The 25,726-nt window shown below is 36.3% G+C and overlaps 1 protein-coding gene across 1 annotated transcript in view; it reads left to right on the top strand.

Annotated features, from left to right (window-relative positions):
• Positions 1 to 25,726, top strand: part of ADCY1 (adenylate cyclase 1) — a 720,437-nt gene that overhangs the window by 319,390 nt on the left and 375,321 nt on the right. Inside the window, exon 4 of the mRNA XM_053715756.1 lies at positions 5,840 to 5,951. Coding sequence (XP_053571731.1) covers positions 5,840 to 5,951 — 112 coding nt within the window. The remainder of the gene's footprint in view (positions 1 to 5,839; positions 5,952 to 25,726) is intronic.

Raw genomic sequence — 25,726 nt, forward strand, 5'->3', positions numbered from 1 at the left:
AGTCCGGACATCAATCCTCATCCAGCCGGCGAAGTCATCATCCAGATAGCAAGAAGTCTTTATCCAGGAGGCCTGTTCAATCTTCATCCAGCCAGCGAAGTCCTCATCCATACGGCAAGAAGTCTTCATCCAGACTGCATCTTCTATCTTCATCCATCCGGTGCGGAGCGGGTCCATCTTCAAAACATCCGGCACGGAGCATCCTCTTCTTACGGTCGTCGCTGGAAAATGAAGGTTCCCTTTAAGTGACATCATCCAAGATGGCATCCCTTACATTCCTAATGGCTGAAAGATTTCTATCAGCCAATAGGAATTAAAGGGGAAAAATCCTATTGGCTATTGCAATCAGCCAATAGGATTGAAATTTCATCCTATTGGCTGATCCAATCAGCCAATAGGATTAAGCTCTCATTCTATTGGCTGATTGGAACAAGATAGAAGGATGAATATAGAAGATGCCATCTGGATGAAGATTTCTTGCCGTCTGGATGAGGACTTCGCCGGCTGGATGAGGATGTTTGTTCGGACTTCGATTACTGTAAGGGGATCGTCGGGGTTAGTGTTAGGTTTTTTTTAAGGGTTTTTTGGGTGGGTTTTTTTTTTAGGTTAGGGTTTTTTAAAAGAGCTAAATGCCCTTTTAAGGGCAATGCCCATCCAAATGCCCTTTTCTGGGCAATGTTTAGCTTGTTTGGTTGAGTGGGTGGTAGGTTTTACTGTTGGGGAGTGTTTGTATTTATTTTTACAGGTAAAAGAGCTGATTTCTTTGGGGCAATGCCCCGCAAAAGGCCCTTTTAAGGGCCATTGACAGTTTAGTGTAGGCTTTTATTTTGGGGGGTCTTTTTTATTTTGATAGGGCTATTAGATTAGAAGTAATTTGTTTTTATTTTTGATAATTTTGTTTTTTATTTTTTGTAATTTAGTGTTTATTTTTTGTAAGTTAGAAAATTGTATTTTAATAATTTAATTTATTTTATTTTATTATAATGTTAATTTTTAGTGTAAGGCAGGTTAGGTTTTATTTTACAGATACACTTGTATTTATTTGAACTAGGTAGCTAGTAAATAGTTACTAACTAGTCTACCTAGTTAAAATAAATACAAACTTACCTGTGAAATAAAAATAAAACCTAAGATAGCTACAATATAACTATTAGTTATTTTGTAGCTAGCTTAGGGTTTTTTTTACAGGTAAATTTGTACTTAGTTTTAAAAAAGGAATTATTTAGTTAATAATTGTAAGGTTTATATAGATTTATTTTTAATATATTTAAGTTAGGGGGTGTTAGGCTTAGGGATACTTTTGGGTTAGGGTTAGATTTAGGGTTAGGGTTACGTTAGAGTTAGGATTAGGTTTTTTTTTTTATTTCGGTTAAACTTAACATTTATTAGAAATATTAAAAACGGGCCGCTGGAGATTGTATCTCCCCTTTTTTAACTCTGCAGCAGTGTGAATAATGGAGTGAATGAGTTATTAGAATTTAATTTAAACTGCGAGCGTGTTTGGTTGGATGTGTGAGAGTTCGGGGTCCCTAGCATAATCACGTTTCTATCCCAACTGGAGTATTAGTTGCCTTAACTTATTACAATACTTTGTTATATTTACGATACGTTCACCCAAGTCAGGGTCAACTTAGTGTTTTCTCCTCCGAGAGCCAGCTTGTTATTAGCCCAGCTACAGCAAAATAGAAACATTGATATGTAACTTAACAGTAGCCAGGTACTGTGCAAGTATACGCTTAAGGATACCTATCCTTATCTCGAACTATACACTGCTGTGGAAATCCTGCGGTTGTATTTGAGACACTGTTGCCAAATTTCTAATAATGGTAGTTGGCGTTTTTTCCATCTGCAGGTGGATAACGTGTGTTTTTTGAGACTTAAGTGGTGGCAATATTCCCTATTTTTTCTCTTTTAGGCTGTTTGTTTTAAATATAACAATATCGGAGTCGTCCAATTTTTAGTACCTTGTGTTTTAACTATCAATAAATTGTCATTTTATATACAATTGGTTGCTATTAGTGTTTTTCTATAATACTTATCATTTGAATTCTGTATGTATCACATGTTATTATTGTATGTGAACTATTTCTTAGTTTATACCTTTAGCGTTTGAGCACTCTTACATACATATATTTGTTTGCATTTCTTTTATTGCTAAATTAAGAGGGTTTTTTAGGATTTGTTAGGAGTTTGGTATATATGCACTGCGCACACTCTCCTGTCATTTTTGTATGGATAAATGCAATTTACAGGTGATCAATAGGATTGGAGCTATAATCTACATAACCTGTAACCTGTACTATGTATTAAGAAATATCATAAGTTATGATTGTCTGTACCATGACAATTATTAAAAAAAATAACAAATCCAAAAAAACTAAACAAAAAAATAATCATCTGTTGTTCTCCAAGACATTCCCATAACCATGGGCTGAGCCTGCAACTAAAGCAGACTTGCTAATGTTATCTATGTTAGGTATTAACATTAAAAAGAAGGAATATTACAGTTTACTAGTGTGTCAGATACTTCTGACTCAAATTCTTCTTCAGAGGGAGAAATTGTATCTGAGGATCAGGATTTGTCTTTGGAACAGGATTCAGAAACTTCCTCTTTTCTATTTAAGTTGGAACATTTACAGCCCCTTTTGTGAGGGGTTTTGTTGACTCTGGGTGTCCAGGAGTCACCTTCCTCTAAAAGTTAATCAGTCAAAACAACTGGATTTATTGTTTAAGCCTGCTACTAAGCCTGCAGCAGTCTATCCAGTACCAGATGCCATTTTGGAGGGGATTTTCAAGGAATGGATAAAGCCTGATATTACATTTTTTTTTTCCTTTTCCAAAGTTCAAAAAGATGTTTCCAGTGCCAGGACTGAGGTTTGTGAGTCGATTCCCAAAGTGGATGGAGCCATTTCTACACTGGTGGAGAGAACTACTATTCCTTTAAGAAGACAGCACCTCCTTTAAATATCCTATGGACAGGAAAATGGAGGCCTATCATAGAAAGGAAAGAAAATGGTACCCGATTGGATTTCTTTAGAAGAAATTCAAGATCGTTTGAGGCTAATCAAAGTAGCAAATTCCTTTATTTGCAAAACAATTGTGGATATTATTTGTTTTAATGCAAAGAATAATGGTTTAACGGTGCTTGCAAGGAGAGTCTTATTGTTGAAGTAGGTATGGTGTTGAATAGTAGACTGCTACAGGTTCAATTTTTTCAAAAGATTATGTTTAAACCAGGATTGGATGCCATTATTTTTACCATAACATATGATAAGGGAACTTTCTTACATCAGGACAAATGTTCCTCAGGACATTTTTGTTCCTTTCATCAGTACAGAAATCAAAAGTCCTCACCATGGTCTACTCAAAAATCAGATTCTTTGAAGTCCTCCTGAAAGCCAGGAAAATGCGTGGAACAAGTCTAAGCAGACAAATATATTGTCCACTTCCCCTAAAACCACACAAAGGGGAGGCCCCCAATCCAGATATTTCTCTGGTAGAGGGCATATTTAGCCTGTTTATGCAGGACTGGTTCAGAAGTATATTATCAGAGGGTAACAGAATAGGTTTTTGAATCAGGACACCTAAAGGAAGGTTCCTTCTTTCACGTGTTCCCAAGAATCCTTTTAACATAGGGGATTTTTTCAATGTGTACATGATATGGAATGCATGGGAGTGATTGTTCCAGTTCCACAGGCAGAACAAGGCCTAAAATACTATTCCAATCTTTTTTTCAGTCTTTTTTTCTGTCTTCCAAAGAGTTATCTGATTCCAAACACCAGAGTTACTTTTCCTGGTGTTTGTCATAGATTCAGGGTCTATGTGTCTTTCTCTGACAGATATTTGCAGTGCAAAGTTGCAGAGATCCTGTGCAGAACTTTAAATAACATCTCATACATCAGTTGCTCAGTGCATGGAACTTCTAGGTTTGATGGTGGTGTCTTCAGATGCCATCTACTTTGTAAGGTTTCACTTGCGTCCTCTTCAACTCTGTATGTTCAAGCAGGGGAATGGAAATTATACAGACTTATCTCAGCCAATTTGTCAGATTACAAACCCAGACAATCTCTTTCCTGGTGGATATCTCACAAGTCTCTGATTCAAGGAGCTTATTTTCTATGTCGATCTTGGGTTTGATCTCCTCTGGAGGAGAGGTTACCAATGAATGTTTTAGAATGCTGAGTGATTTTCAGAGCTATTCAAAAATGACCCCTCCTCAAGTAAGAGACCTATCTCAAGTTTCAATTTGACACTGTCGTGGCATCAGGGGGGTCAAGAGTTCTCTGTAGATGAATGAGGTTGATCGCATTCTTTCTTGGGTGGAACACACTCATTCTATAGTTTCAGTCATTCACAATCCTGGAGTCAACAATTAGGAAGCGGATTTCCTCAGTCATCAGACCTTTCTTTTGCGGTAATTGTTTCTTAGCCAGGAAGTTTTGAGCAGATAATAGCATGTTGGAGTATGCCAGATGACATGATGTCCTCTTGTTTATATCACAAGCTTCCAGTTACTGTTCCAGGTCAATAGATCCTCAGTCAATTCTCATAGATGCACTAGTGGTTCCTTGGTTCTTTTGCCTGATGTACTTGTTTCCCTCGTTTGTTCTGCTTCCTTGAGTCTTCTCTTAAATCAAGCAGAAGAGAGTTCTAGTAATACTCATTGCACCAGCTTGGCCTTGCAGAACCTAGTATTGAGACCTAATTCAATTGTCCAGCTCTCAGCCCCGGAATCTTCCACTACGGAAGCATTTTCTGTCTCAGGTTTCATTCTTGCATCCAGATCTCAAAATGTTAAATTTGATGGCGTGAAAATTTAACTCTTAGTTTTGCACCAGAGAGGTTTAGGTTAGGACTCCAGTTTTGAGTACAGCCCAACATTGAAACAGTTAATTAGAGCAATTAGCAAACACTACACAATGCAGACTGCAAGGTATGGTTTTCTTATTAACTGTTTCACTGCTAGACCACTCACAAAACTGGCCTTAGAAGGAACACTGGTCTGTATCTAATTATTGGGCTTTCAAAATGAGGCTTCAATTGAACAAATTTGCAAAGGCGTTTATTGGTCTTTTCTTCATACTTTTTAATGAAATTTTATCATTTTTATGTTTTTGCCTCTTCAAAGACTGTATTTAGCAGGGCGCTTCTCCAGGCAGGTGTCTGGTCAATGATGAGCATACCAATATATATTTTTCTGTCTCACCCTTTTATGTTATAGGGTCTCCACACCTTGGGTATTAGATCCAATATGTCAGGGATCATGGACTCTTACCACCTTATGAAAAAAATGAAATGCTTACCTGATAAATTAATTTATTTCATAGTAATGAGAGTCAATATATATATATATTTTTTTTAAATAGCCATTAACGGTTCTAGCATGCAACTCAATTACCTTGCTTGTTCTTCCTGCATTTCTGTGGGGTTTTTTTTTTTTTGCTTTTGCCTGGCTGTACATTAGACATTAGGGAAATCCGGATTTGAGAGGGATTAAAGCACTGGGTGATGAGTAGTTTTTGCTTGCCTCTTGGTGGAGCGGAGTTTGGTCCCATATGTCATGGCTTGTGGACTCACCATCATGAAAATAAGCATAAATTTGTTATATAATAATAATTATTATTATTAACACGTGTAATTGCTGTTTTTATATGCATGATAATATATTTTTGAGATTTATGACTTTATATGTGTTTTTTTTGTAAGTATATTAAACCATACCTTGCTTTATCACCTATACACTTAAGTCCATATGTATTATGTTTAAAATAAATAAATAAATATCTATATTTTTTGATGTTATTCTAATTAAACAATTTTATTTTCTTTTTTATTTCAGCATTTTGTTTGCGGACATTGTTGGGTTTACTAGTTTGGCATCCCAGTGCACTGCTCAAGAACTGGTAAAGCTGTTAAATGAACTCTTTGGGAAGTTTGATGAATTAGCTACCGTAAGGTTCTGTTTTGTTTATACACTTTAAAGCTGAATGTTTTGAATTATTTTTTTTTTGTGATAATGCATGCATTTGTATAAATAGAAACCCTACCAGTTTTCAACACTTACAGTTTACTATTTTATATATATATATATATATATATATATATATATATATATATATATATATATATATATATATATATATATATATATATATATATACTTCCAAATTCAATCTGCCAGGGTGCATGCAAGGGGTGAATAATAGCAATGAACAGATGGCTGCACTCACGGGTCCTTTAAATAAATATCTTTATTTGTGTGACGTTTCGGGGACCGTATCCCCTTCCTCTGAGGAAGGGGATATGGTCCCCGAAACGTCACACAAATAAAGATATTTATTTAAAGGAAAATGTAGAGGTCATAGGGTGTTAGCAAGAGTATTGAAAAAAAGAATTACAACTATTATTACAGGGATTTGAAACCCATAATTTTTATTTTAGGATTCAAATAGAGCATGCAATTTTTCTTCGTTCACTTGGTATCTTTAATTGAAAATGCAGGAATGTAAGCTTAGGAGCCAGCCCATTTTTTTGCACCCTTGGTAGCACTTGCTTATTGGTGGCTATATTTAGCCTACTCCTAAGCTTAAATTCCTGCCTTTTTCAAGTAAAGATACCAAGGGAACAAATACAGGCCCAGATTACGAGTTTTGCGTTAGAGGTTATGCGGTGCTAACGAGCAGTTTTGTCTCACCGCTCACTTACGTAAAGCGCTGGTATTACAAGTTTTTACAAACCCTTGAAGTGAGCGTTGAGCAAAATTTTGCTTATTACCGCACTCCAATACCAGCGCTGCTTAAGTCAGCGGTGAGCTGGTTTTACGTGCTTGTGCACGATTTCCCATAGGATTCAACGGGGAGAGCCATCTGAGAAAAAGTCTAACACCTGCAAAAAAGCAGCGTAAAACTCCTTAATGCAGCCCCATTGATTCCTATGGGGAAACAAAAGTTATGTCTACACCTAACACCCTAACATGAACCCCGAGTCTAAACACCCCTAATCTTACACTTATTAACCTAATCTGCCGCCCGACACCGCCACCACCTACATTATATGTATTAAACCCTAATCTGCTGCCCCCAACATCGCCGACACCTATATACTATTTATTAACCCCTAATCTTCCACCCCAATGTCGCCACAACCTACCCACATTTATTAACCCCTAATCTGCCGCCCCCAACGTCGCCACCACTATATTAAAGTTATTAAACTCTAAACCTAAGTCTAACCCTAACACCCCCTAACTTAAATATAATTACAATAAATCTAAATAAATATTACTAGCATTAACTAAATAATTCCTATTTAGAACTAAATACTTACCTATAAAATAAACCCTAAGCTAGCTGCAATATAAATAATAGTTACATTGTAGCTAGCTTAGGGTTTATTTTTATTTTACAGGCAAGTTTGTATTTATTTTAACTAGGTAGAATAGTTATTAAATAGTTATTAACTATTTAATAACTACCTAGCTAAAATAAATACAAAGTATAAGTATAAGTACCTGTAAAATAAAACCTAACCTAAGTCACACTAACACCTAACACTACACTATAATTAAATAAATTAACTAAATTAAATACAATTAGCTAAATTAAATTAGCTAAAGTACAAACCCCCCCCACTAAATTACAGAAAATAATAAACAAATTACAAATATTTAAACTAATTACACCTAATCTAATAGCCCTATTAAAATAAAAAAGCCCCCCCAAAATAAAATAAAAACCCTAGCCTAAACTAAACTACCAATAGCCCTTAAAAGGGCCTTTTGCGGGGCATTGCCCCAAAGTAATCAGCTCTTTTACCTGTAAAAAAAAATACAAACAACCCCCCAACAGTAAAACATACCACCCACACAACCAACCCCCCAAATAAAATACTATCTAAAAAAAAACTAAGCTCCCCATTTCCCTAAAAAAGGGCAATTGGATGGGCATTGCCCTTAAAAGGGCAGTTAGCTCTTTTGCAGGCCCAAAGTCCCTAACCTAAAAATAAAACCCACACAATACACCCTTAAAAATACCTAACACTTATCCCCCTGAAGATCGACTTACCGGGAGACATCTTCATCCAAGCCGGGCCAAAGTCCTTAACGAAGCTGGGAGAATTCTTCATCCAAGCCGGGCGAAATGGTCCTCCAGATGGGCAGAAGACTTCATCCAGACGGCATCTTCTATCTTCATCCATCCGGCACGGAGCAGGTCCATCTTTAAGACATCCGACGCAGAGCATCCTCATCATCCGACGACTAAAGCTGAATGAAGGTACTTTTAAGTGACGTCATCCAAGATGGCGTCCCTTAGATTCTGATTGGCTGAGAGAATTCTATCAGACAATCGGAATTAAGGTAGAAAAAAATCCTATTGGCTGATACAATCAACCAATAGGATTGAACTTCAATCCTATTGGCTGATCCAATTAGCCAATAGGATTAAGCTCGCATTCTATTGGCTGATTAGAACAGCCAATAGAATGCATTCTATTGTACCTAGTTAAAATAAATACAAACTTGCCTGTAAAATAAAAATAAACCCTAAGCTAGATACAATGTAACTATTAGTTATATTGTAGCTAGCTTAGGGTTAATTTTATAGGTAAGTATTTAGTTTTAAATAGGAATAATTTAGTTAATGATAGTAATATTTATTTATATTTATTGTAATCATATTTAAGTTAGGGGGTGTTAGGGTTAGGTTTAGGGGTTAATAACTTTAATATAGTGGCGACAACGTTGGGGGCGGCAGATTAGGGGTTAATAAATGTAGGTAGGTTGCGGTGACATTGGAGGCGGCAGATTAGGGGTTAAAAATATAATGTAGGTGTCGGCGATGTTGGGGGCAGCAGATTAGGGGTTCATAAATATAATGTAGGTGGCGGCGGTGTCCGGAGCGGCAGATTAGGGGTTAAAATTTGTATTATAGTGTTTGAGATGTGGGAGGGCCTCGGTTTAGGGGTTAATAGGTAGTTTATGGGTGTTTAGTGTACTTTTTAGCACTTTAGTTATGTTTTATGCTATGGCCTGGTACCATAAAACTCACTACTGACTTTTTAATGTGTTATGACTCTTGACAGGGTAGGGTGTACCGCTCACTTTTTGGCCTCCCAGGACAGACTCGTAATACCAGTGCTATGGAAGTCCCATAGAAAAAAGACTTTACGAAGTTTACGTAAGTCGTTTTGCGGTAAGGCCAAAGAAGTGTGCGGTGACCCTAAACCTTCAAGACTCGTAATACCAGCGGGCATAAAAAAGCAGCGTTAGGACCTCTTAACGCTGCTTTTTTACCCTAACGCACAACTTGTAATCTAGCCGACAGATTGATAATAGGAGTAAATTAGAAAGTTGCTTAAAATTGCATGTTCTATCTGAATCATGGACGAAGAAGAAAATCTGTATTTCATATCCCTTTAAGTATGTAAAAAATAATCGGCTAGATTAAGAGTTTTGCGTTATGAGCTGTGCGGTGCTAACAAGCAGTTTTCTCTCACTGCTCACATACCTGCAGCACTGGTATTGCAGGTTTTTACAAACCCGGTGTTAAAAGGCAAGAAGTGAGCGTTGAGCAAAATTTTGCTCATTACCACACTCCAATACCAGCGCTGCTTAAGTCAGCGGTGAGCTGGTCGTACGTGCTCGTGCACGATTTCCCCATATGAATCAATGGGGAGAGCCAGCTGAGAAAAAGTCTAACACCTGCAAAAAAGCAGCCCCATTGATTCCTATGGGGAAATAAAATGTATGCTTACACCTAACACCCTAGCATGAACCCCGAGTCTAAACACCCCTAATCTTACACTTATTAACCCCTAATCTGCCGCCCCCGACATCGTCGCCACCTACATTATACTTATTAACCCCTAATCTGCCGCTCCAGACACCGCCGCCACCTACATTATACTTATTAACCCCTAATCTGCCGCTCCAGACACCGCCGCCACCTACATTATACTTATTAACCCCTAATCTGCTGCCCCCAACATCGCCGACACCTACATTATATTTATTAACCCCTAATCTGCTGCCCCCAATGTTGCCGTCACTATACTAAATGTATTAACCCCTAAACCTAAGTCTAACCCTAAACCCCCCTAACTTAAATATAATTAAAATAAATCTAACTATATATTCCTATCATTAACTAAATTATTCCTATTTAAAAATAAATACTTATATACCTATAAAATAAACCCTAAGCTAGCTACAATGTAACTAATAGTTACATTATAGCTATCTTAGGGTTTAGTTTTATTTTACAGGCAAGTTTGCGAGGTGGGAGTGTAACGGTTTAGGGGTTAATATGTTTATTATAGTTAATAAGTGTAGGTTGGTGGTGGCGACATTGGGGGTGGCAGATTAGGGGTTAATAAATATAATGTAAGTGTTGGCGATGTTGGGGGCAGCAGATTAGGGGTTCATAAATATAATGTAGGTGGCGGCGGTGTCCGGAGCGGCAGATTAGAGCTTAAAATTTTTATTTTAGTGTTTGCGATGCGTAAGGGCCTCTGTTAGGGGATAATAGGTAGTTTATGGGTGTTAGTATACTTTTTAGCACTTTAGTTATGAGTTTTATGTTATGGCGTTGTACCATAAAACTCTTAACTACTGACTTTAGAATGTTAGGACTCTTGGAGGTAGAAGGTGTACCGCTCACTTTTTGGCCTCCCAGGACAGACTCGTAATATCAACGCTATGGAAGTCCCATAGAAAAAAGACTTTACGAAGTTCACGTAAGTCGTTTTGCGGTAAGGCCAAAGAAGTGTGCGGTACACCTATACCTGCAAGACTCGTATTAGCAGCGGGCGTAAAAAAATCAGCATAAGGACCTCTTAACGCTGCTTTTGTACCTTAACGCACAACTCGTAATCTAGCCGAGTGTTTAAAAATATTTTGACTCTTTATAAATTGCAAACGGCATATATTTTAAGTTCAGTCAATAAATAAATACATCTCAAGAGATCAATACAATACAGTCATATTCCTTAGATGATCATGCAGTATAATTAGTTTCCCGTAACTCTTGTACTAATTATCCTATGCCTAATATTTCAATTGTTTGCTTTGGCTTTCATTTAATTATCTGTGTTTATTGTGGAGGCACATAATTGTTGTAATATGTTTCAAAATAGGGTAAAATTTTGTTTTGTTCCTACTAATTAATACTATGCAAATGTATGTGTGCTCAGAATTAACATAATTATTTTAATATTGAATTATCAGCATATTTTAGTTATCATAAAGTGTATAACATTTACTGATATCACTTTCTGTAAAACTAAATCTAAATTATATTGTATTAAAGGGATTAGAATGTCATAAGTTTTATTTGTGAAATAATTGATGTTTTTATTCATTTTAATATTGAATATTAATTGCAATACCACTGCTGACAGCTTCAATATTCATACACTTATTTCAAGTTGCACATTCCTTTTACACGGTATTACTTTGAGTGTCTTTTAACAGTTTTGAAATTGGCTTTCAAATACTAGGATTTCTGTTTCCGATATGAGTATAGGAAGTCTGAAATGGTTATATTACATTGCTTCATTGTCGTTGTTCTTTGTAGACTTAAGCTTCCGTTGTGAGTTTTCAGCAAATGAGATTTAATTTTCAGATTTCACAAAAACTAGATGACAGTATATTGTTTTGTAATAAAAAAGTAAAATCAGATTTCCCTTTAATTTTCTAAACATCTATAGAATACAGTAAAGTATATTTGAACATTGATTTTTACAAATAGCTTTTAATTTGTTTACTTTTAAGATCTTAAATTGAATTTGTATTAAAAACAAGCAAACAAAACAAAACCAGTTCCTATAAATAAAAATGTAAGATTTTAAAATGGTATACGAATTCTTAAGTTTTAATTAAAGTGTCATAAAACATGTTGTGATCTTTGCATATCCTAAAAGGTCTAATTAAGTAAAAAATAGTTTGCATTCAAAAATTGTTAAAAAAAAATTGCTGGCAAGTATTTTAAAATCATTAAAAAAAAAAAAAAGCAAAATTACTTACAAAGCCATGCAGTCTAGAGTAGTCTGATCAACCCTCCCTTATCAGTGTTTAGCATCAGAAACACAGGCATTGTATTTCAACAGAGTTCACATAGACTTATTTGCGCCTAGGCATGCTCCAGCAGATAATGAGGGGCCGATTTACCAAGCTCCAAATGGAGCTTGATGCAGCTGTTTCCGCGCAAGTTTTTAGGCTCGCCGGAAACAGGAGTTAAGAAGCAGCAGTCTTAAAGGGACACTGAACCCAATTTTTTTCATTCATGATTCCGATAGAGCATGCAATTTTTTTTATAATTATTTATTTATAATCCAAAACACTGTACAAAACCAATAAGAACAGAAATAGTACCTTTGTTGTCATGTACAATAAATGAAACAAATGTTAAAACATACTATATTCCACAAGCTCTACAAAATGTCAGTTATACAAAGAAACAAAAATTAATACAACGCAGCCATTTATCTTTGACAGTGTTTTGGGAGTTTTACACCACAATTTCCCCTTATACCGAAAGCAAAAAAAACCAAAACACAAAATAAACACAAAAATTATTTATATAATACTGCTAGTATTAATTATTCTTTGAAAGAAAAAAAATAACATTTATAGGGATACTTTAAAAAGACTCGTCCCCTTTCTTTCATTAATCAGATAGAGGGGGGTAGTTATCAAGCCGTCTACTTTTCTGGCTTCGCCGGCCCAATACGTCCGCCTAAGCTCGCCTACCTTTGCCGCCGCGGACCTTGAATACGTTCGCCTAAGTTATCAAATAAAGCTGTCAAAAAGCTGCGGGGCGATGAGCAGCGGACTGTGACAGTTATCACTCATCCGATCTCGCTGCCCTTCGGCTTTTTCCCAGCTTTATTGCTAGCCTGTCACTAAGCACTCACACTAAACTACACTGTTCTACCCCCTATACCGGCGCCCCCGGAGGCCCCCGCAACTAAATAAAGTTACTAACCCCTAAACCGCCGCTCCTAGACCCCGCCGCAAGTCTTATAAATGTATTAACCCCTAAACCGCCGCTCCTAGACCCCGCCGCAAGTCTTATAAATGTATTAACCCCTAAACCGCCGCTCCCGGACACCACTGCCACCTACATTATACCTAGTAACCCCTATCCTGCCCCCCCTATACCGTCGCCCTCTATTATAAAATTATTAACCCCTATCCTGCTGATCCCGCACCTCTCCGCAACTAAATAGTTTAACCCCTAAACCGCCGCTCCATGAACCCGCCGCAACCTATAATAAATGTATTAACCCCTATCCTGCCCCCCACTACGCCGCCGCCACTGTAATAAAATGATTAACCTCTAAACCTAAGTCTAACCCTAACCATAACGCCCCCCTAACTTAAATATTAATTAAATACATCTAAATAAATTAACTCTTATTAACTAAATGAATCCTATTTAAAACTAAATACTTACCTATAAAATAAACCCTAATATAGCTACAATATAAATAATAATTATATTCTAGCTATCTTAGGATTTATATTTATTTTACAGGTACCTTTCAATTTATTTTAACCATGTACAATAACTATTAAATAGTTATTAACTATTTAATAGCTTACCTAGCTAAAATAAACTGAAATTAACCTGTAAAATAAAAACTAACCTAAGTTACAATTACACCTAACACTACACTATACTTTAATAAATTATTCCTATTTAAAACTAAATACTTACCTGTAAAATAAACCCTAAGATAGCTACAATATAAATAATAATTATATTCTAGCTATCTTAGGATTTATATTTATTTTACAGGTAACTTTGTATTTATTTTAGCTAGTTAGAATAGTTATTAAATAGTTATTAACTATTTAATAACTACCTAGCTAAAAGAAATACAAAATTACCTGTAAAATAAATCCTAACCTAAGTTACAATTAAACCTAATACTACACTATCATTAAATTAACTAAATAAACTACCTACAAATAACTACAATCAAATACAATTACATAAACTAACTAAAGTACAAAAAATAAAAAAAGCTAAGTTACAAAAAATAAAAAATTAAGTTACAAACATGTTAAAAATATTACAACAATTTTAAGCTACTTACACCTAATCTAAGCCCCCTAATAAAATAACAAAGCCCCCCAAAATAAAAAAAATCCCTACCCTATTCTAAATTACATAAATTTCAAAGCTCTTTTACCTTACCAGCCCTTAAAAGGGCCATTTGGGGGGGCATGCCCCAAAAAGTTCAGCTCTTTTGCCTGTAAAAGAAAAATACAACCCCCCCCCAACATTAAAACCCACCACCCACATACCCCTAATCTAACCCAACCCCCCCTTACAAAAACCTAACACTAATCCCCTGAAGATCATCCTACCTTGAGTCGTCTTCACTCAGCCGAGCCACCGATGGAACTGAAGAGGACATCCGGAGCGGAAGAAGTTAATCCTCCAAGCGGCGCTGAAGAAATCTTCCATCCAATGAAGTCATCATCCAGGCGGCGCTGAAGAAGTCTTCGATCCGGCCGATGTCATCTTCAAAGAGGCGCTGAAGAGGTCTTCTATCCGGGCGAAGTCATCTTCCAAGCCGGGTCTTGAATCTTCCTTCCGCCGACGCGGAACCACCTTCTTCACCGACGGACTACGACGAATGACGGCTCCTTTAAGGGACGTCATCCAAGATGGCGTCCCCTCAATTCCGATTGGCTGATAGGATTCTATCAGCCAATCGGAATTAAGGTAGGAAAATCTGATTGGCTGATGGAATCAGCCAATCAGATTCAAGTTCAATCCGATTGGCTGATCCAATCAGCCAATCAGATTGAGCTCGCATTCTATTGGCTGATCGGAACAGCCAATAGAATGCGAGCTCAATCTGATTGGCTGATTCCATCAGCCAATCAGATTTTCCTACCTTAATTCCGATTGGCTGATAGAATCCTATCAGCTAATCGGAATTGAGGGGACGCCATCTTGGATGACGTCCCTTAAAGGAGCCGTCATTCGTCGTAGTCCGTCGGTGAAGAAGGTGGTTCCGCGTCGGCGGAAGGAAGATTCAAGACCCGGCTTGGAAGATGACTTTGCCCGGATAGAAGACCTCTTCAGCGCCTCTTTGAAGATGACATCGGCTGGATCGAAAACTTCTTCAGCGCCGCCTGGATGATGACTTCATCGGATGGAAGATTTCTTCAGCGCCGCTTGGAGGATTAACTTCTTCCGCTCCGGATGTCCTCTTCAGTTCCATCGGTGGCTCGGCTGAGTGAAGACGACTCAAGGTAGGATGATCTTCAGGGGATTAGTGTTAGGTTTTTGTAAGGGGGGTTTGGGTTAGATTAGGGGTATGTGGGTGGTGGGTTTTAATGTTGGGGGGGGGTTGTATTTTTCTTTTACAGTCAAAAGAGCTGAACTTTTTGGGGCATGCCCCCACAAATGGCCCTTTTAAGGGCTGGTAAGGTAAAAGAGCTTTGAAATTTATGTAATTTAGAATAGGGTAGGGATTTTTTTTATTTTGGGGGGGTTTGTTATTTTATTAGGGGGCTTAGATTAGGTGTAAGTAGCTTAAAATTGTTGTAATATTTTTAACATGTTTGTAACTTAATTTTTTATTTTTTGTAACTTAGCTTTTTTTATTTTTTGTACTTTAGTTAGTTTATGTAATTGTATTTCATTGTAGTTATTTGTAGGTAGTTTATTTAATTAATTTAATGATAGTGTAGTATTAGGTTTAATTGTAACTTAAGTTAGGATTTATTTTACAGGTAATTTTGTATTTCTTTTAGCTAGGTAGTTATTAAATAGTTAATAACTATTTAATAACTATTCTAACTAGCTAAAATAAATACAAAGTTACCTGTAAACTAAATATAAATCCTAAGATAGCTATAATATAAGTATTAATTACATTGTAGCTATCTTAGGGTTTATTTTACAGGTAAGTATTTATTTTTAAATAGGAATAATTTATTAAAGTATAGTGTAGTGTTAGGTGTAATTGTAACTTAGGTTAGGATTTATTTCACAGGTACATTTCTCTTTATTTTAGCTAGGTAAGCTATTAAATAGTTAATAACTATTTAATAGCTATTGTACATGGTTAAAATAAATTGAAAGGTACCTGTAAAATAAAAATAAATCCTAAGATAGCTAGAATATAATTATTATTTATATTGTAGCTATATTAGGGTTTATTTTAAAGGTAAGTATTTAGTTTTAAATAGGATTCATTTAGTTAATAAGAGTTAATTTATTTAGATGTATTTAATTAATATTTAAGTTAGGGGGCGTTAGGGTTAGGGTTAGACTTAGGTTTAGGGGTTAATAATTTTATTACAGTGGCGGTGGCGTAGTGGGGGGCAGGATAGGGGTTAATAAATTTATTATAGGTGGCGACGGTGTAGGGGGGGCAGATTAGGGGTTAATACATTTAATATAGGTTGCGGCGGGTTCAGGGAGCGGCGGTTTAGGGGTTAATACATTTATTATAGTTGCGGTGGGCTCCGGGAGCGGCGGTTTAGGGGTTAATATGTATAGAGTAGCTTGCGGTGGGCTCCGGGAGCGGCGGTTTAGGGGGTAATAACTTTATTTAGTTGCGGCGGTGTAGGGGGCGTCAGATTAGTGGTGTTTAGACTCGGGGTACATGTTAGGGTGTTAGGTGTAGACAGCTCCCATAGAAATCAATGGGATGTCTGTCAGCAGCGAACTTGTACTTTCGCTATGGTCAGACTCCCATTGATTCCTATGGGATCCGCCGCCTCCAGGGGTGGCGGATTGAAAACCAGGTACGCTGGGCCGTAAAAGTGCCGAGCGTACCTGCTAGTTTTTTGATAGCTAGCAAAAGTAGTGAGAATGTGCCGCACTTGTGTGCGGAACATCTGGAGTGACGTAAGAATCGATCTGTGTCGGACTGAGTCCTGCGGATCGAAGCTTACGTCACAAAATTCTACTTTTGCCGGTCTCGAGCCTTTGATAACTAAGGCGAATCAGCCTCGCCACAAATACGCTGCGGAATTCCAGCGTATTTGAGGTTGACGGCTTGATAACTACCCCCCAGAGTGTGCAACTATTTATTATCCATCATAGTGGACAAAAATAAATTGAACATATTTACTTTGTCGTTGCAACTTGCAGAATATAGCGCTTGCTAAGCCATAGCTTAATACTCACTGACATAATAGACCTTAAAAGAAAGAAAGAGGGGAGAGGAGGAAGGAAAGAGGGAACAAAAAGAAAAAAAAGAAAAAAGGGGAACACACCCAGCTACCTTCCTCCCCCCCTTTCTGACCACCTACCAATTCCCTAATAAAACTATCTCTGAGTTTAAAAATGGGAAGATCAAGCAATTTATTTCTGTGGAGGGAAATATTTTTAAAAATACTGCCCGGTTGTTAAAAAATTTCTAATATCAGACTCATTATCTATATTTGTGTCTTTTTGTTCTAATATACATTGCTTCTTCATACAGTTCTTAACTTCTGAAATGCTTGGAGCAGCTCAACTTTTCCATTTTTTGCAGATTAAATATCTGGTGGCAAGGATAGAAGAGATTACTACTTTTTCGCTAATCTGGTTACCTGGTTCATTCTTTAGGCAAAAAAAATATCTGATGGAGTGATAAGGCAACGGGGGCTATCTTTAATACATTCTTTAGCCAGAATTCTAATGTGATCCAGAAGTTTCTTATTTTTGAACAATACCATAGCATATGCACTAAGTCAGCTGCAGGGTGTGAACATTTGGGACATTTACTAAATCCCGGATTGCGACACCTGAGGCCTCTCTCGGGGGTAAAGTACGCTTTATGAAGGAGTTTGACATGTGCTTCTCGCCAAGTAGCGGAGAGTGTGACCTGTGCTATTTTGTTAATTGATAGTTGAAGAGTTTTTGGTTCAATACTACTACTTTGGGTGATCAGTGAATTCCAATCTGATGCCAATTTTGTTAAGATTGGAGCACCTTTACTGGTGTCCAAAAGATAATAGCATGGAGCAATAGGCATGTGACCATTTTTAGTTAATATGAACCAATTCTCCAGTTTGCCCAGTCACCAGCTCTAGCTCTTTTAAATTATTTCCAGAGCAAAATGTCTTATCTGCAAATATGCAAAGAAGTCCTTATTCGATAGATTAAATTCCATTTTCAGTTCCTGAAACATTTTGAAACATCTCCTATCTCTGTCAATTATTTGGAATACCCTATTTAACCCGGCATTGTGCCCCCTTCTGAAAACCGCAGAGTTTAAGCCTGCTTGGAATTTCGGGTTTCCTATTAAGGGTAGATAGTGAGAAGCCATGCTGTTTATTGAAAGAAGGTTAGTTATTTTACACCATGCCTTAATTGGGTTAAAAATTGTTTTAAGTCTCTTAATTTCGGCCGGTATTTCCTTTGGCACAGAATGGATTAATGCTAGTGGGAGATATGGGCTGCAGACATTGATTTCAAGCTCGTTATTTAAGACATAGTTGTTGGAGAAGACCCAATCAGTTACTATGCGAGCCAAAAAACTAAGATTGTATAGTCTTATGTCTGGTAGTGCAAGTCCTCCGTGTTCCTTCGGTACTGAAAGTTTGGTAAGAGAAATCTTTGATCTTTTCTCCTGCCACAGAAATTGTCTGAGTGAGCTGTTAATTGAACGGATATCTTTTTCTAATAAAATTATCAGGGTATTCTGAAGAATATAGAGCAGCTTCGGAAGAAGAGCCATTTTGAATAATGCTATTCGACCAGAGATTGATAGAGGTAGGTTTTGCCATGTCTTAAGTTTATCTTTAATATGTTTTAGTATTGGGGATATATTAAGGTTATATAGATCCGCAAATTTAACCGGGATAAAAATCCCTAAATATTTGAAGGAATCGGTGACTTCACGGAAAGGAATACTTAAGATAGAATTGCTATTTTTCCTAAGCCAAAATATTTCAGATTTCGCCGTGTTCACTTTATATCCGGAGAAGGACCCAAAATGATCCATTATTTGGAATAATTTAGGGATATTTAATTTAGTATTGGCCACATATAGAAGTAGATCGTCCGCATATAGACCGATTTTTATCTCATGATTACGGATTTTTATACCATCGAGACATTGCCTTATCCTGATTGCAAGAGGCTCAATGGCAATGTCGAAAAGAAGCGGGGAAATAGGGCATCCCTGACGCGTTCCTCTACCCAATAAAATGGAGTTTGATGCAGCTGTTTCCGCGCAAGTTTTTAGGCTCGCCGGAAACAGGAGTTAAGAAGCAGCAGTCTTAAAGGGACACTGAACCCAATTTTTTTCTTTCATGATTCGGATAGAGCATGCAGTTTTAAGCAACTTTCTAATTTACTCCTATGATCATTTTTTCTTCATTCTCTTGATATCTTTATTTGAAAAGCAAGAATGTATGTTTAGAAGCCAGTCCATTTTTGTCCTTGCTGATTGGACAACACCAATGAACAATTGCTGTCCAGTGTTCTGAATTAAAAATTGCCTGGCTTCTTAGCTTAGATGCCTTCTTTTTCAAATAAAGATAGCTAGAGAAAGAAGAAAAATTGATAATAGTAGTAAATTAGAAAGTAGCTTAAAAGTGCATGCTCTATCTGAACCATGAAAGAACATTTTTGGGTTTAGCATCCCTTTAAGACCGCAGCTCCTTAACTCGTCCGCCGCCTCTGAGGTGGCAGACAGCAATCCGCCCGATCACATATGATCGGATTGATTGACACCCCCTGCTAGCGGCCAATTGCCTGCAAATATGCAGGGGGCGGCATTGCACAAGCAGTTCACAAGAACTGCTTGTGCAATCATAAATGCTGACAGAGTATGCTGCCAGCATTTATCGATGTGTAGCGGGCATGATCGCTACAGCGGATCATGTCCGTCCGTACATTGATAAATCAGCCCCTGAGTGTTCACTTCTGCATTCTATCAAATCAATGGAAGATATAGAAACAGCCATAGAAGGAAATGTGTGGGGGGGGGGGGAGTTAGTGCTGTACAATTTGGAAACTTAAAAGAAAGGATTAAAGGTGAGGCACTGCAGTATAAATTTGCAGGTAAAGTACATATTATATTTTGTCTCTATCCAAACTTGTTTTATGTTCCTTTAACAGATTCACATTTTATTATGTTTTCTTCCAATTCTGAGATTACCTAATAATCAGATAGATTACGAGTTTTGAGTGCTATATGGATTTTAATGACTGCCACAAAAGTGGCGTTAATTAACCTCCCTATAGTGCTGGTATTACAGGTTTTGAAAAAGCAGGCTTGTGCGGGCGATATGGTGGCGTTGAGCTCCATACCGCACTGAAAAGAAGCGCTGCTTTGACGTGCTCATGCATGATTTCACCATAGACATCAATGGGGAGAGCCGGCCCAAAAAAGCCTAACACTTGCGATCGCGGAAAAAAAAGCTCCGTAACACAGCCCCATTGATGTCTATGGGGAAAAAGAAAATAATGTTTAAACCTAACACCCTAACATAAACCCTGAGTCTAAACACCCGTAATCTGCTGTCCCTGACATCTCTGCCACCTACATACAGTTATTAACCCCTAATCTGCCGCCCCCGTCATCCCCGCCACCTACGTACAGTTATTAGCCCCTAATCTGCCACCCCCAACATCGCCACCACCTGCATACAGTTATTTACCCCTAATCTGCCGCCCCCAACATCGCCGCCACCTACATAAAACTATTAACCCCTAATCTGCCGCTCCCGATGTAGCCGCCACTTTACTAAAGTTATTAACCCCTAAACCTCTGGCCTCCCACATCACTACCACTAAATAAATCCATTAACCCCTAACCCTAACGTAACCCTAAGCCTAACCCTAACACCCACTAACTTTAACATAATAAAAATATAGCTAAATTAAATTTACAATTATTAACTAAATAAAACAATTAACCCCTAAACCACCAGCCCCCCCACATTGCAACAAGCTAAATTAAAATATATTAACCCCTAAACCTTACCCTAACTCCCCCTAACTTTGACATAATTAAAATAGAGCTAAATAAAGTTAGAATTATTAACTAAATAATACCTATTTAAAACTAAATACATACTTACCTGTGAAATAAAACCTAAGCTAGCTACAATATAACTAATAGTTATATTGTAGCTAGCTTAGGTTTTATTTTTATTTCACAGGTAAGTTTATATTTATTTTAACTAGGTAGACTAGTTAGTAAATAGTTATTAACTATTTACTAACTACCTAGTTAAAATAAATACAAACTTTCCTGTGAAATAAGACCTAACCTTCTTTACACTAAAACCTAACATTACAAAAAAACATAAACACTAAAATTAATAAAAATAACTAAATTCCATAAAAAAACAAACACTAAATTATGAAAAATAAGAAACAAATTTTCAAAAATAAAAAAGAATCACTCCTAATCTAATAGCCTTATGAAAATTAAAAAGCCCCCCATAATAAAAAAAACCCTAGCCTACAATAAACTACCAATGGCCCTTAAAAGAGCCTTTGTGGGGCATTGCCCCAAAGAATTCAGCTCTTTTACCTGAACCACCCCCACAACCAACCCCCCAAATAAGATAACTATCTAAAAAAACCTAATCTCCCCATTGCCCTGAAAAGGGAATTTGTATGGGCATTGCCTTTAAAGGGGCATTTAGCTCTTTTCCATGTCCAGACCCTAATCTAAAAATAAAACCCACCCAAAAAAACCTTAAATAAACCTAACACTAACCCCGACAATCCACTTACAGTTTTTGAAGTCCCACTTGAAGAATCCATCCAGCCGGCAACTAGTCTTCATCCAGGCAGCCTTTTCGATCTTTATCCAGCTGGCAAAGTCTTCATCCAGACGGCATCTTCTATCTTCATCCATCCAGTGCGGATCATCCTCTTCATATGGTCGCCGCAGTAAACTGGAACTTCAATGCAAGTTACGTAGTCCAAGATGGCATCCCTTGCATTCCTATTGACTGAAAGATTTTAATCAGCCAATAGGATTAGAGCTGCTCTCATTCTATTGGATGTTCCAATCAGCCAATAGGATGAGAGCTCAATCCTATTGGCTGATTGGAACAGCCAATACGACGAGAGCTGCTCAAATCCTATTGGCTGATTGGAACAGCCAATAGGATTTTAGCAGCTCTAATCCTACTGGCTGATTGAAATCTTTCAGCCAATAGGAATGCAAGGGACACCATCTTGGATGACGTCACTTGCATTTAAGTTCCAGTTTATGGAGGTGACCATATGAAGAGGATGCTCCGCGCTGGATGTCTTCAAGATGAACCCGCTCCGTGCCGGATAGATGAAGATAGAAGATGCCGTCTGGATGAAGACTTCTTGCCGCCTGGATGAGGACTTCGCCAGCTGGATGAAGATTGAAGAAGCCGCCTGGATGAAGACTTCTTGCTGGCTGGCTGGATCCTTCAAGTGGGACTTCAATAACTGCAAGTGGATTGTCGGGGGTTAGTGTTAGGTTTATTTAAGGGTTTTTGGGTGGGTTTTATTTTTAGATTAGGTTCTGGGCATGTAAAAGAGCTAAATGTCCTTTTAAGGGCAATGCCCATACAAATGCCCCTTTCAGGGCAATGGGGAGCTTAGGTTTTTTAAGATAGTTATTTTATTTGGGGGGTTTGGTTATGGGGGTGGTGGGTTTTACTGTTGGGGGGTGTTTGTATTTTTTTAACAGGTAAAAGAGCTGAGTTATTTGGGGCAATGCCCCACAAAAGGCCCTTTTAAGGGCCATTGGTATCTTATTGTAGGCCATAACGCTGCTTTTTCAATCATAACGCCAATCTCGTAATCTAGCTGATAGTTTCCGTTTCAATATGTTTTATTTATTTTTTTAAATAAAACATTTTGTTTCACTATGTATTACTTCTGGTATCATGCATGATTTGACCATAGTGGCTAAATTGAACACCATGGGGGTACTGGATTCAGTTAAGCTAAACAGTAGGGGGAATATCAGCCACATTTTTCTTACAAGAAAAATGAACAAGCTTTGACACTGTTAACCTAAAGTCACATAATAAAATGAAAGGACTTTTTTATATCATGAATCTTACATTTTAGTTATATGAAAATGAACATAGTGTGCTCCATTGGATTGTACAAAAATAAATAAATAAATAAAATAAATAAATTAAGATTTATAATAAAAATTTTGTTTTCCTTATAATTGATGGGAAATCATGAGTCATTATTATGGCCTTAATTTGTTATATTGTTTTGTTAACTGTTAAAACAATAATGAGATAGTATTCAATAATGATCAATATTTGTCAGCACAAAATAAACACTGTTTAGCTTGTTATAGAACATGTAGTCTTTAAATGAGTAGCATGCTCAATTAATATATAATAGAGCACAAAAACCTAACCACGTACTAAACACGATAATGCACTATTGATTCTCACAGGATGGCTATTATGGAAGCATTATTTTTAGCACAGAGCCCATTTAATATATAGCTGATGATAATCTCTTTACCTTGACTCAGTTCAAGATTGTTCTGAACCTAAAATAGGTCAAGACTTTCAGAACTATATTTATAGACTATAATACCTTCTTTAAAATGGGATTTTCTCAGCTGCTCAAGCCTTAATATATTGCTATACAGCTTACATTAAATTTAGTTTAATTCATTATTGAATATTTTTATATATATTGGTTTTAAAAAAAAGAATTTCTTTAAAGTTCCAAAATGAGCCTTGTTTGTGTAATTTTTTTAATACTAATTATTTTATTTATTTGTATTTTTATTTTTTTTAAGATTACTTTAAAAATACTGCTTTGAGTGATATTTAAAATATATTTTCATTTAACATTTAATAAAGAGGCATACAATAATTAAAAAAATTCATCCACAAATATATCAATAGAATCCCATTCACTTTAAATTATTGTTTTTTAATGGAGATTTTAATTTTAAATAGCTATGGAATAATTTGTCATTTATTTCAGCCAGTAAATCAACATAACTTAATCTTTCTAACCTTGCCCAATTTCACAGTGGGGATAAGGCCTCTCTACTCTTTTGACAAGAAAGTGCTAAATATAAAGTTTTCAACGTTTTTAAACTGTAGATTACATATTGTCAAATAAGTCATTTGAAATGTTTTAAATATATATATTGCCATTTGACAATTATTTTCACAGTCAATTTATAATCTGTTTATCTATAAATGCAACAGTCAGTCCTGACAACTTTGAAAATAATATAAATGGCCACTATATACGGTAGAATTGAATAACTGACAAATATATAATAAAAGGCAATGTAATAGCACTTACTTTTAATTCAAAATGAGCAGTAGAATATCTATTTATTTCAAATTGAATCCAATTTTCCCTTCCCCTGTTTCACGTGAGAGCTATCAGCTATCAAAAATTCATATACAAATAGAAACTGTGCACTTTTGGACATGCTCAGTAGGAGATGGAGCCTTAAAAAGTGTGCATATAAAAAGAATGTGCACATTTTGATAATGGAAGTATATTGGAAAGGTTTTTTTTTTGTCTGTTTTTATTTTAAAGGGACACTGAACCCAATTTTTTTCATTCATGATTCAGATAGAGCATGCAATTTTAAGCAACTTTCTAATTTACTCCTATTATCACATTTTCTTTATTCTCTTGGTATCTTTATTTGAAATTACAAGAATGTAAGTTTAGATGCTGGCCCATTTTTTGTAAACAACCTGGGTTGTTCTTGCTGATTGTTGGATTAATTCATCCACCAATAAAAAAAGTGCTGTCCAGAGGTCTGAAACAAAAAAAAGCTTAGATGCCTTCTTTTTAAATAAAGATACCAAGATAATGAAGAAAATGTGATAATAGGAGTAAATTAGAAAGTTGCTTAAAATTGCATGCTCTATCTGAATCATGAATGAAAAAAATTGGGTTCAGTGTCCCTTTAAAATAAAAACAGACAAAAAAAACCTTTCCAATATACTTCCATTATCAAAATGTGCACATTCTTTTTATATGCACACTTTTTAAGGCTCCATCTCCTACTGAGCATGTCCAAAAGTGCACAGTTTATATTTGTATATGAATTTTTGATAGCTGAAAGGTTATTCTTATTTAACAATTTGGTCAACTTTTTTTTTTAATAAACAGTTGAAAAATATGATTAGCAGCACAAGACCTTTGTTGTAACAATATTGTTTTAACTCTTTAAAATGCTAATCATATGGGAAGTCTCACTGATAAATACATTTGTAATATTGTAATGTTAATTCATGTGCTTTTGATAAAACATAATTATTTAGAATTTCTATAGGATGTGCTTTCAGAAAATAGAATAGATCTTTAGATAGAAAACAGTTGCATTTTTGTGTATGGTTATTGAACTACAGTATATAAATTACATTTTAGTGATGTTTATGTGTCAGGGCCACATTAGATTCGATAAATATACATTTCTAGTGAATTACTGAGGTTGGGTGATCACATAATTAGATTTTTCATTTCATATACTGTGTGATTACAACACATCAACATGTTTTATCTTATACTGGTGGTAAAATGGATAAAAAAAAATGCTTATCTAGCCCACTGAAAATAACATGCAGGGTGTTGAGTAATAATGGAAATCTGCAAGACTAGTCTTCTCTGCAGACTGTAGCATGGGATTATACACAGAAGGCCAATTCTTTTCCACTTGCTCAAAGCTTGCTTGTATATAACTGGATGTGACTTAACCAGGTCATCTTTAAATTGAGAAATATCTTAAATATTTTTCAAATATCTTTAAT

This window comes from Bombina bombina, chromosome 5, assembly GCF_027579735.1.
Source record: "Bombina bombina isolate aBomBom1 chromosome 5, aBomBom1.pri, whole genome shotgun sequence".
Taxonomy (NCBI): Eukaryota; Metazoa; Chordata; class Amphibia; order Anura; family Bombinatoridae; genus Bombina; species Bombina bombina.